Below are 14,077 nucleotides of genomic sequence, written 5' to 3'. Positions count from 1 at the left end.
GTTAAGGTGATGTGTTAACTTGGCTGAAACATGATTCTCAGTGATTTTATAGTCATGTAATGGTATAATTTGATGGTTATGTAATGACTTAGTCATCCTCCACTTTGTGAATTGAAGGTAGGCATCCTCCATTTTCAAATAATGCATATTTTTGCTTAACGACCTGGCTTTTAGAACCTAATTGTGCTGATATGAGCTCTAGGGGCATAGCGTCTAAGGCATCTGACTGCTAACCAGAAGGCTGGTGGTTCAAACTCACCAGCCACTGCCAGAAGGAAGATTAGGCAATCACCACTACTGCTCTGGAAACATGTTTATCTATCTGTACTAACTGAATCAAGATAAATGGCAAATCAAAAAACAAACCCATTGCCTCTGAGTAGATTCCGATTCATGATAACCCCATTTGACAACATAGAACTGCTCTATAGAGCTTTTATTTATTTCTTTTTTTTGGGGGGTGATGGTGGCAGAAGTCAGACCTTTTTTTCTGCAGCACCATTTACTGGATTTTCACCCCCAACTTTTAAGTTAGTAGGTGAGCACTTATCAGATTACACCATCTAGAGATCTTAGAAATGAATGGCAGAAGCTTCTTAATGCTGAGGCATTGTCCTGTGTAGTCCCTGGATGGGCCCTCTCTTATATTTGTTAGATCATGGACAGAGTAACCTGTCCTGTTGTATTGTAGGTCAATTATTGATAGAGCTTTCTCTCCCTGTGTCTGTTAAGTGTAGTACATACCCACAGAAAGCAACTAGTCTTGGGGTGTACTTCCTCATCTACAGGAAAAAAAAAATATCTCAGTAGGTTTGGTTATTGAAAAGACTAGTTAACTGTCTTAGATCTGGAAAACTAAAACACATTCATAACAGTCTAAGTTAAGCCCAGAATTCATAGGGCTTTAAAATTATTATCCTTTAATATTTGATGATTGTTAACCAGATAGACTGTGACTAAAAGTTACTGTATCAAGAAGTGGCAAATGGAAAGGTCCATTTGTCAGGTGAGAAAGATGTTTTCACTAAATCAGATAATTAGAAAATGTTCCAGGCTGACATCAGAAATTCAGCCTTCATAATTTTCTTGTTTCTGGCTTAGGATAATTATTTTCTTCATTACCTTGGGGGACAATAGCACATAATTACATAATTAGTTTGCCAATAGCTTACAGCTCTATCTTTTAATGAACATTAGCAAGTGATAAAAGGACTGTATTTGTTTCAATGTTACAGAGGTTTGGCTTCCAGGTGGTCCATGACTTTATTGGAGATCATTTTAATGAGGCATTATTTTTCTTAAGTAGCCATTTTTTTTTAACATGGAAGTGTAATGATAAGGGACATTTATGTTAGCTCAATAAAATGTAGCAGGTAAATAATCTCTCTTCATCACATGTATCAATGTAGATCTTTCTATCACACATATATGTTTACAAATACATGTTAAATATGTAGTGAAAGATTCACTTCAGACTGATAACACAATGGTTAAGACTAGGGCAAAAGTGCCAGCCTTGGAAGATCTGGCCAGGAGGTTGTCTTCCAGTATCTTGAAGGAAGTTGACTTTGACTTGAGCCTTGAAGATGGCAGAGGGATAGGTAAAAGTGCTGGATGGTGAGGCAACAAACAACATAACACAGGCCACCAAAGTCTTGAAGTTGATTCTGACTCATAGCAACCCTATAGGACAGAGTAGAACTGCCCCACAAGGTTTCCAAGGCTGTAAATTTTACAGGTAGCAGACTGTATCATCTGTCTTCCAGGGAGTGGCTGATTTGTTTGAACCACTGACCTTTCTGTTAACAGCCAAGCACTGTAACCACTGTACCACCAGGAGACATAGTAACATATATGAGGAAAAAGTGAGTAATTTCATATGGCATCCTGAAAGGAATGTTAGATACAGATACCAAAGGGCTTGTTGTTGTTGTTGTTATTTGTTATGTGCCGTCGATTGGCCCCGATTCATAGCGACCCCTCTTTGGGTTTCCAAGGCAGTATCACTACAGAAGTAGGTTGCCCAGTCTTCCTTCTGAGGGGTGGCTTGTGGGTTTGAACCGCCAGCCTTCTGATTAGCAGTCAAGTGCCTTAGGCACTATGCTACCAGAGCTCCTACTGAAGGGCTTAAGTAAAGCTAAATAAAATGCTTCCATTCTGGAATTAATGAGGGAGACCTTGTGAGCTGCACCATTTGGATTGTCTGTAACCAGTTCAGCTATTTGCCCGAGAATAGTGTGGGTGTACTCGTTTTGCCTTCTTCTTTTTTATCTGGTTTCTATCTGCTTTTTTCCCCAGGTTTGTGAGACTAAAGGTGGAATATTGATGATTGATCTTCTTTACTCAGTAAATCATCTTTCTGAGGGCAATGGGGAGAGATCTGGAGTAGAGGGAGTTTAGGGTCATTTTTTATTCTAAACTTGTGAAAACTTTAGCATCTTGGGGGTGCATTGTGGAGGTGGTAGAATACCATTTCCTGTTTTGAAGTGCCTCTTCAGTTTCAATTTATTTTCTCTTTTAGGTTCCCCCAGCTTCTTTGATGAATTGCTGACTTAGAGACAAATACTTCAGATTCTGAGCTTTTTCCTTGTAGTAGCATCTGGTATTTCCATTTGTCCAGGTACCTTTGTTGTAGCTGCCAATCTGTAGATGAGACAATTGCTCCCAGACGATTGATTTCAGGGACTTTTTTGCACTCTGAAGGGCCAGAGGTAAAGAAAAAGGAAAGGTGTGGTGGTTTACAGCAGAGGTTTCAGGATGCCCCTCATCTCTAGAAAGGAAAAGAGGCTTCTTGTCAAATATTCCACATTTTTCCTTTGCACTTCAAACTTTGTGAATATCAACAAGGTTTTTCATAATTGTATAACTTTGTTTCCCAATTATTTCACTATTCTAAGAATTTGACTATCATTAATAGTTTTTTTTTTTTTTTTTAATTTAATCCATGTGTTTTTGTGTTTCCATAATGTTTCTTCAAATCTATGGCATGACATCAGAAATTTCTACCTAATTGCCATCATAACATTATTTTAATAGTTACATTTATTTTTTCCATTCACTTGGCTACTTTTAATCAAGAAGAATTTTAAAAAACCTATATATATGGTCTGACTCGAGGGCACATAACAACAACAACAACCAAATATATACTATTAATTTCCCCAAGAATATCATATTTAGATTATTTTCATTGGTAATTTTTAGAAATAAATAGCATTACATTAAATGTGTCTCACTTTCTATCTCATTCCCAAAATTTAAAATAAAATTAATGTTGAGATTGGCTTGACATGCTTTCATGCTATTGAAAGACATTCTGAATATTGTGATAATAATTAGGATTTATCACATCAAAATACACCATGATTTTCTTCAAAAATCTCATGATTGCTTAAATGTTTCAAATTTAATTTTCTTTTCCTGGTGTTTTTATAGAAGGCTGGCAGTTCAAACCCTACCAGCCTCTCTTTGGAAGGAAGATTGAGTGATCTACTTTCATAGAGTTACCACCTCAGGAACCCAAGAAGGGATTGCTATGAGTTGAATCGACTGGATGGCAGTTAAGTTTGGTTTTGGTTTTTGTGGTATTGTGATGATCTTTGACTTACAGAATATCATCATATATTTCAGGTGCAGAATGATCCTGAGATTAAACGTAAAATCAAGGCACAAGCTTTACTTTACCCTGCCTTACAAGCAATTGATTCATATGTGCCGTCTCACAGAGAAAATGAGCATGGTATACTTTTGACACGGGACACATGCATAAAACTTGTGAGTCTTTATTTTACCAAGGATGAAGTGCTTCCTCAAGCAATGAAAAGAAACCAATACATGCCTTTGGAATCAAAGCATCTGTTCAAGTTTGTTAACTGGAGTATCCTACTACCTGAGAAGTATAGAAAAGACCATGTTTATACCGAACCAATTCTTGGCAGAACTAGTTATTCATTACCAGGACTAATGGATAATAGAGCATCACCCTTGTTGGCTAAAGATTCACAGTTACAGGATTTGCCATCAACTTACATTCTTACCTGTCAGTATGATATCCTAAGAGATGATGGACTTATGTATGTCACACGACTTCAAAATGTTGGAGTTCAAGTTTTTCATGACCACATAGAGAATGGAATACATGGAGCTTTATCATTCATATCACCACCATTTTATTTACATGTAGGTTTTAAGATAAGAGATAAGTATATTAGTTGGCTGGATAAGAATTTATAAACACAGACTATACATATACATATATATATATATATATATATATATGTGTGTGTGTGTGTGTGTGTATATATATATATATATATCCAGCACTTTGTGGGTTGTAATTTGAGATATTTTGTAGTTGTCTTGCAAAGAATAATGTCATTTGTGTTACCTAAATCTAAATCAGCTGTGACAGTTACCGTGTATCCTTGAACTAGTTCTTATGATTTCTGACTTACTGGTGATGCATATGTAAAACATATGTAATCTTGTTTAATTTTTCCCTTTTCTTGAAATTTATTGTAATTGTGTTAGTTCTAATAAGGACCAAACCTTATTAAAGTTGAGAAATAAGAATGGTGTAGGCAGGTTAGAGAGGTTTCTAATTAGGCACAGACTTATAGTAGTGAAAGGGAAGAGGGTGAAAAATGAAAATATAAGAAAAAATACTGCAAGATAATTGTATCCTGTGTCTGCCCAAAAAAAACCATCAAATCTTGATGGCTTAAAATGGCATAAATTTAATTTCTCACAATTCTGGGGGTTAGAGTCCAAATCAGGCCAAAATCAAGGTGTTGGCAGAAACATGGTCCATCTGGGAGCTCTAAAGGAGAATATATTTCTTGCATCCCCAAGCTTTGGGTGGCTGCCAGCATTCCTGGGCTTCTAGCTAGATCCCTGCAATATTCAATGCCAGCATCTTCAAATGTCTACCTACTCTGATTTTACAGGCCTTCTCCTCTATATACGTCAAATCTTTCTCTGTCTTCCTTTTATGAGGATACATGTGATAAATTTAACTCACCAAGACAATCCAGAATAACCTTCTCATGTTAAGATCCTTAGTTTAATTATATTTGCCATTTTTTTAATTACTATTTATTTATTTATTTATATGCCACATAAGGTAGCATTCAGATGTTTCAGGGAGTAGGACTGCATAATTTTGGGGGGTCATGTTTTTTTTTTTAGTTTAACATTTTAAGTCAAATTTTCTTAAGGGAAAACAAGCAGCAGATCAACATTCCAATTCAAGGTAAAATCTTAACACATATGCAATATGAAGCCCATCTGAGTAAGAAGTAAGAAAAGTTTTTAAAAACCCCAAAATATATAATGTCCAAAGCCCCAAAGAGTGAATAATTTCTGAAGTCCTTTGGTTGATTATAATCATCAACAAATAACTGTGGATTAATTGCTGTGAAAACATCTGTAGTACAGTCATATGAATCTTGGATATTAGGCATAATCAGTTAAATCAAAATAAAAAGTTGAGAATGTCCTAAGGAATTGTGTTTTGTGTGTGAAAGTCTACATGCCAGTTGATCCAAGGAAACTGAGATATCTAATTTGCTCACTTGAGACAAGACATTATGTCAAACTGCCATTTTTTAGAAGGCAATTAAAAATTGAAATGCCAACAATGCACAAAGCAAATAAAATAAAAATTCCATAAAGATATTCACTCTGTTTAAAGAGCCATTTTTTAAGCTCCATTTTCCGCCCCCTGGGGGGATCCATGACAATCACAGACACAGGTGAAGTGATTCTCACTGGTAACATTCAATATTTTTTCCACTGAGATATAAAATCTATGCAGGAATTTGATATTACACTGTAACAGATTGTTGTTTCTCATAGTTCTGATTTCATTTCCTTCAAGCTTTCTCTAATATATATTTTTTTGATTGTTGTAATAATGTTATTTTGTTAATTCTGAGTATGGCTCCAGTTCTTTTTTATTTATTTTTCTCTACTGGCTATCCATTCAAATCAGGAAAAATATCTTGAAGTCTCTTCAGTATGACAGCAGCTTCAGCAGAAGTTACTGATGTGCAAGCAAATCATAAAAGGTGCAGCTTTCTAGAAAGTATATTTTATTGATGGTTTCATAGACTGAATATCAAAAATTATTCTGGAAAAAAAGTATTTTCAATCTTGTAAATATCACTTTGCACAGTCTCACTGGTGTGTAGTTTCATGCTCTTATAAGGCTGTCTCCTACTAGTGAAAAACCACAATGTCTAAGTTGTAAGACTAATAAAACTTACCACCCACTGAGCAAGAATGCACTTTTTCTTTTTTGCTACTTATGAATGTGACAGAAATGTATGCTGAGGTAACCCAGTAAACTATTTACTTAGTCTTTTTTTTTTTTAATTTTGTTCTCATTTCTGGAAGGGGGTTGTTTCAAAGAAGACTTTGTTGGGAAAGGCTATCATTGCTGTCTCTAATATTTGGCACTTGGCTGTCCTCTTACTTGCCACTGTCCTATCCAGCCACTGATTAACATTCAAGTGCTGCAGGGTTCATTCCACTCCATCATATTCCCACAGTCATTAGTCTTTTAGAGGGTGACATTTGAGCATTTTGGCTGGGCTATTAAGTTCAGAAATATCCAAGCAAAGGTCATCTATTCTAATATTAATGAGAAAGGAATAGATTAGGCTGTATTTTAAGTCAATCTCCATTGAGATATAAAAGAGATTAAGCAAGAAAAAAAAAAGTCAGAGGTGGAGGAAGAAAGATGTCAAGCCACATGTAGATCTCCTAGGAGAAGAAGTTCAAAGAGACAAAGAACTTCCTCCAGAGTTGGCAGAGACAAAACCTTAGCCTAGAGTCTGTCCCTGGAATTCAGACTTCTAACCTCCTAAACTGTGATAATATAACTTTGTTTTTCTTAAGCCTCTCACTTATGGTATTTCTGTGATTGTAGCACCAGATAACTAACACAGAATTTACTCTGCTTCAGTCATAAATAAACTATGCTTTGCTCTTACTGGGATAGATACTTATCCTGGATATGGATTTGTTTTCTTGCATGCAATGCTTCTGCAAAAACTAACATCCATGGATGTACAGCATTGTGTATGCCCATCATGGTATTCCATGCAGCATCATCTTGGATCATGGGACTCAGTTCACAGCAAATAAAGTGCAGCAATGGGCCTATGCTCTTGTAATTCACTGGTCTTACTGTGTTCACATCAAGGCTGACTATACATCCACTGACAGCAGCTAAGGTGAATGTATCTGACTCATAATTAGACTCAAATGTATGCAAAAAATGCTGTCCTCCTTATAGTTACTGTGATAGGCTGAAAAATGGTCCCCATTAGCCTCTTCTTACCTAACTCACTGCACCAGAGGACTGCACCTGAGTGACATTTCTTGAGGAAGGAACCCACATAACTATGAAAAGTTTATGCTGTAGACCTCTCTCCCACCCTTCCCAAAGGTATCTGCAGTGTTTTACGAGAGTGACTGTTCATTGGAAAAAATGAAGTAATTAGGCTTCTTGGGCATTACTGGCCCTGAAGTGACACTAATTACAGAATATGCAAAATATTAATGAAGCCCACAAGTTAGAGTTAAAGTATATGGAAGCCAAGTTATTAATAGAGTCTTAGCTCAGGTCAATCTCACACTGCATCTAATGCACCCATCTTGTAGTTATTTCTGCAGTTCCAGAGCACACAATTGGAATAACCATACTCAACAACTGGCAAAACACCATACAGGATCCCTGATATGTGGAGTGCAGGCTACTATTGTAGGAAAGGCCAAATGGAAGCCATTAGAACTACCCTTACCCAGAAAAATAGTAAATGGAAATCAGCACTCCATTCCTGGAGGAATTGCAGAGATTAGTGCCACCATCAAGGAGTTGAAGAATGCAGCAGTGCTGATTCTCACCACATGCCCATTTAACTCGCATATTCAGCCTGTGCAAAAACAGATAGATCTTGGAGAATGATGTGGATTATTGTAAACTTAACGAAGTGATAATTCCAATTATAGCTGCTGTTCCAGATGTTGTTTCATTGTTTGATCAAATTAATACATCTCTTGGTACCTGATATGTATCTATTGATCTGGCCAATGCCTTTTGCTCAATACTGGTTTCAAAGAATCACAGGAGCAGTTTGCCTTCAACCGGCTATGCTAACAATACACTTACACAGTGGTACTTCAGAGGTTTATCAACTCTCTAGCACTATGCCATAATGCAGTCCACAGAACTTGATGACCTTTTTCTTCCATAAGATGTCACAGTGATCCATTTCATTGATGATTTTATGCTATATGGACCTAAGGGAGGGGAGAAACAGACTTAATGCTGTAGAGTTGATTTGACTCATACTAAACCCTCCTTGGGTTTCTGAGGTAGTATCTCTAGGGAAGTAGATTGCTCAATCTTCCTTCCAAGGAGTGGGTGGTGGGTTTGAACCACCAATCTTCTGCTTAGCAGTCAAATGCCTTAGGCACTTTGCCACCAGAGGTCCCATATGGACTTAGTAAGGAAGAACTATAAATGACTCTAGACTTATTGGCAAATCTAGACTTATTGGTAAGACATTTGCATGCTAGAGGGTGGAAAATTAACCCAACAAAAATGCAGGTGCCTTCCACCTCAGTATTATTTCTAGAGGTCCAGTAGTGTAGGTCATGTTGATATATTCCTTCTAATGTGAAGGATTATTTATTTCTTCTCATTCCTCTGATAACTGAAAAAGGAGTCACAATACCTGGTAGACCTCTTTATATTTGTATGTATCACATTGGGTGTGGTACTTCAGCCTATTTATCAAATGACTCAAAAAACTGCTAGTTTTGAGGGAGACCTAGAACAAAAGAGGGCTCTGCAACTTGTCAGGCTGCTGTGCAAACTTGTCTGTCATTTGGGTCATATGATCTGGCTGATTCAATTGTGCCAGCAGTGTCAATGGCATATACAGATGCTATTCATAGTCTTTGCAGGAAGGAGCTCTGGTAACATAGTGCCCAAGGCACTTGACTGCCAAACAGAAGGCTGGTGGTTCAAACCCACCAACCACTCCTCGGAAGGAAGATGGGGCAATCTACTTCTGTAGTGATACATCAGAAACCCAAGGAGGGGTTGCTAAGAGTCAAATAATGACAGCAAATAACAACAACAACAACACCATTGGTGAACCACAGAAAAGATCCTTAAGATTTTGGAGCAAAGCACTGCCATCTTCTGCAAATAACTTTTCTCCTTTTGTTAAGCATCTGTTGGCTTGTTAGTGAGCCTTAATAGAGACTGAACACCTAGCCATGGATCATCAAGTCACCATAGAGCCTGAGCTTCCCATCATGTACCAAGTGTCATCTAAACCAAAGTCATAATGTTGGACATCCACAGCAACACTCCATCTTTAAATGAAAGTGCTATATGTTAAATTGGGCTCAAGCAGGACTGCAAGGCACAAATCTGTTGCATGAGGAACTGAGTCAAATTCTCATGGTCTCCATTCTTGTCACATTACCTTACTTCTCTTCATCTGCACTTATGACCTCATAGGGAATTCCTCATGATCAGTTAACTGAGGAAGAGAAATCTTGTGCTTGGTTTACACATGATTCTGTGTGATACAGCAGTAGCACAGAAGCCACTTTCTGGGACCTCTCTGAAGGACAGTAGTGAAGAAAAATCTTTTCAGTGGGCAGAACTTTGAGCACTGCACCTGGGTGTTCACTTTGCTTCAGGGAGAAATGCTTGGGCTGTGGCCAGTAGTTTGGCTGAATGCTTAGGAAGATGGAAAGAACATGATTGGACAATTGGTGACAAGGAGGTATGGGGAAGAGATATATGGATAGACCACTCTGAACGGGCCAAAGAAGTGAAGATATTAGTGCCTCATGTGAAGCAGCCAGGGATCCAGGCAAGGGGAGGAACCCAGGCCCCACCAGGAAAGAAGGGGAAAGAGAAGCCAGAGGGGATGACAGAGCAGAGCAGCAGCCAGGGATCCAGGTAAGGGGAGGGACCCAGGCCTCACCCACACCAGCCAGAAAAGCAGGGGAAAAGGCAGACCAGAACAGTGACCAAGGATCGAGGTAAGGGGAGATACTTAGGCCCCACCACCACCAGTCAGGAAAGCAGGGGAAAGAGAAGCCAGGGGGACAACAGAGCAGAGCAACACAAAGGATCCAGGTAAGGGGAGGTCAGAGAGGTTTTGAACAGCTAAGCAAGATAAACTTGTCTGTCAGCTTGTCATACTATTATGGCTTGGATGTTGCTGTGAGACTTGAGGCTGTGCCACTCTTGTTTCAAGTGCCAGCAGGATTGCACATGGTGCACAATTTTCAATGCAGCTTACAGAGTAGGACAGACTAGGAAGAAGGAAGAGGCCCTCCACTTCTCAAAGAACTGGACAAGGAAAAATCTTATGAATAGCAGAGAAACAGTGTCTGATACATTACTGTGCAATTTTATGAGTAGCCCAGAAACATTGTCTAATACAGTGTGGTAGGACAAGCTTCTTAGGTCAGAAGGGTTTCAAAATATGACTAGGAAATAGCTGTATCATCAAAATAGGACCAACTTTACTGATATGGATAAAGTAAAGCTTTCGAGACCTCCATTTGCTGATGTGGCATGACTCAAATTGAGGAGAAACAGCTGCAAACATCTATTAATAATAGGAACATGGAATGTACAAAGTATGAATCTAAGAAAATGGAAGTTGTCAGAAATGAAATGGAATGCACAAAGATTAATATCCTAGGCATTAGTGAGCTGAAATTGATTTATTTTGACCATTTTGAATCAGACAACCATATGATCTATTATGCTGGGAATAACAAATTGAAGAGCAATGGCACAGCATTCATCATTGCAAAGTATGTTTCAAGATCTGTCCAGAAGTACAATGCTGTCAATGATAGGATAATATCCGTATGTCTACATGGAAAACCAGTTAATGCAACTATTATTCAAATATAATATTCAAATATTATTCAAAAATATGACTATTATTTATGCACCAACCACCAAAGGCAAAGATGAGGAAATTGAATATTTTTATCAACTTCTGCTATCTGAAATTGACCAAACGTGCAAGCAAGATGTGTTAACTGTCACAGGTGATTGGAATGCAAAAGTTGGAAACAAAGAAGAATCACTGGTAGCTGGAAAATTTGGCCTTAGTGACAGAAATAATGCTGGAGACTGCATGAGAGAATTTTGCAAAACCAATGACTTATTGCAAAATACCTTTTTCAACAACATAAATGACAGCTGTACACTTGAACTTTGCCAGATGAAATACACAGGAATCAGATTGACTACATCTGTGGCTAGAGATGATGGAAAGGCTCAATATCTTCAGCCAAAACAAGGCCAGGAGCTGATTGTGGAACAGATCATCAACAAGTCCACTAGAGCCAAAGTATGATCTTAAATTTATCCCTCCTGAGTTTAGAGACCATATGAAGAATAAATGTGATGCACTGAACACCAATGACCAAAAATGAGAATAATTGTGGGATGACATCAAGAAAATCATTCGTGAAGAAAACAAGGGGTCATTAAAAAGATGAGAAAAGAAGAAAAGACCAAAATGGATGTCAAAAGGGACTCTGAAACTTGCCCTTCAATGGAGAGTAGCTAAAGCAAATGGAAGAAATGACAAGATAAAAGAGCTGAACAGAGGATTCCAAAGAGCAGCTTGAGCAGACACAGCCAATTATTATAATGAAATGTGCAAAGAACTGTAGTTAGAAAACCAAAAAGGAAGAACACATTCCACATTTCTCAAGCTGAAAGAATTGAGAGAAAAAAATAAGCTCAAGTTGCAATATTGAAAGATTCTATGGGCAAAATATTGAATGATGCATGAATCATCAAAAGAAGATGGAAGGAATACACAGAATCACTGTACCAAAAAGAACTGGTTGATTTCATCCATTTCAGGAGATGGTATGGTATTGAAAGAAGAAGTTAAAGCTCCACTGAAGGAATTGGGGAAAAACAGGAATTGAGGGAATAACCATTGAGGTGTTTCAACAAATGGATACCCCACTAGAGGCATTCACTCAGTTATGCCCAGAGATTTGTAAGATAGCTACCTTGCTAACTGACTGGAAGAGATCCACATTTGTGCCCATTTCAAAGAAAAGCGATCCCACAGAATGTGGAAATTATCAAACAATATCATTAATATCGCACACAAATAAAATCTTACTGAAGATAATTCAAAAATCGTTGCAGCAGTATATTGACAGAGAAATTCCAGAGGTGCAGGCTGCATTCAGAAGAGACCATAGAACAAGGGATATCATTGCTAATGTCAGGTAGATCTTGGCTCAAATCAAAGAACACCAGAAAGATGTTTACTTATGTTTTATTGACTATGCAAAAGTGTTTGATTGTGAGGATCATAACAAATTGTGGATAACATTGAGAAGAATGGGAATTCCAGAACACTTAATTGTACTCATGAGGGACTTGTACTTAGACCAGGAGGCTGTCGTTCTAACAGAACAAGGGACACTGCATGGTTTAAAATCAAGAAGGGAGTCCATCAGGGCTGTATCATTCACCATACTTATTCAATCTATATGCTGAGCAAATAATCTGAGATGCTAGACTATATGAAGAAGAACATGGCATCAGGATTGGAGGAAGGCTCATTAACAACCTGTGATATGCTGACAAACTTAATTTGCTGAAAGTGAGGATAACTTGAAGCACTTACTGATGAAGATTGAAGAATACAGTCTGCAGTATGGATTACATCTCAATATAAAGAAAGCAAAAATTCTCACAGCTGGACCTACAAGCAGCATCACAATAAATGTAGAAAAGATTGAAGTTGTCAAAGATTTCATATTGCTTGGTTCTAGAATCAATACCAATGGAAGCAGCAGTCAGGACATCAGATGATGTATGGCACTGGGCAAATCAGGTACAAAGGACCTCTTTCAAGTGCTGAAGAGCAAAGATGTCTCCTTGAGGATTAAGGTGCACCTGACACAAGCCATGTTATTTTCAATCGTCTCGTATGCATGTGAGAGCTAGACAATGAATAGAGAAGACTGAAAAAGAATTGATGCTTTTGAATTGTGGTGCTGGTGAAGAATGCTGAAAGTACCATGGACTGCTAAAAGAACTAACAAATCTGTCCTGGAGGAAGTGAAGCCAGAATGCTCCTTGGAAGCAAGAATGGCCAGACTTGTTCTCACCTACTTTGGTCATGTTGTCAGAAGGGACCATTCCCTTGAGAAAAATGTCATGCTTGGTAAGGTGGAGGGTCAATGAAAGAGGGGAAGGCCCTCAATGAGATGGATTGACACAGTGGCTGAAGCAATGGGCTCAAGTATATAGCAGGAATTGCAGAGCTGGTGTGGGACCAGGAGTGTTTCATTCTGCTTTGCATAGGGTCGCTATGAGTTGGAGACTACTTGAAGGCACCTACTACCAACAAAAACAACATATGAAGTCTCACCAAAGGGTGACCTTGGCACAGGAAAGTTAACAGTCAGGTGGCTAGGATGATACATTATGTGGAAACCAGTCATTCTCTTTCCCCAGCTACCTGTGCCATTGCCCAAAGAGATCATGAATAGAGCTACCATGGTGGCAGGTAAGGAGGTTATGCATGAGATCAGCAACAAGAACTTCCACTCATCATTGTAATCCTAGTTACAAGTATTGAGTGCTCAATATGCCAGCAGCAAAGACCAACACTGAGTCCCCAATATGGCTCCATTCCTTGGGGTGATCAGCCAGAAACTCGTAGTAAGTTGATCACATTGGACTGCACTCCCAGTACCAAATGTCTTAGGTTAGATTTTCTAGAGGAGCAAAAGTAATGAAACATACATATATAAATACATATACCCACTCTTTTGGTTATCTAGTGCTTTGATAACAGAAAATACCATAAGTGGATGGCTTTAACCAACAGGGATTTCTTCTCTTACAGTTTTGGAGGCTAGAAGTTTGAGTTCAAAGTGCCAGCTCCAGGGGCTGGCAGAAGGGTCCTTGACCTTGGGCTTCAGCTCCACTTCTTGCTCCTGGCCTACTGGAGCTAGAAGTGTCTCTCTTTTTTTTTTT

General features: G+C 38.3%; 1 protein-coding gene across 1 annotated transcript in view; it reads left to right on the top strand.

Annotated features, from left to right (window-relative positions):
* Positions 1–4,233, top strand: part of LOC103196423 (arylacetamide deacetylase-like 2) — a 29,600-nt gene extending 25,367 nt beyond the window's left edge. The window contains exon 5 of the mRNA XM_007940162.1: positions 3,631–4,233. Coding sequence (XP_007938353.1) covers positions 3,631–4,233 — 603 coding nt within the window. The remainder of the gene's footprint in view (positions 1–3,630) is intronic.
* Positions 4,234–14,077: the final 9,844 nt, after the last annotated feature.

Source organism: Orycteropus afer, unplaced genomic scaffold (genome assembly GCF_000298275.1).
Source record: "Orycteropus afer afer isolate SDZICR_OR568_19922 unplaced genomic scaffold, OryAfe1.0 scaffold00066, whole genome shotgun sequence".
NCBI lineage: Eukaryota > Metazoa > Chordata > Mammalia > Tubulidentata > Orycteropodidae > Orycteropus > Orycteropus afer.
This window is presented reverse-complemented; position numbering and strand designations above follow the sequence as displayed.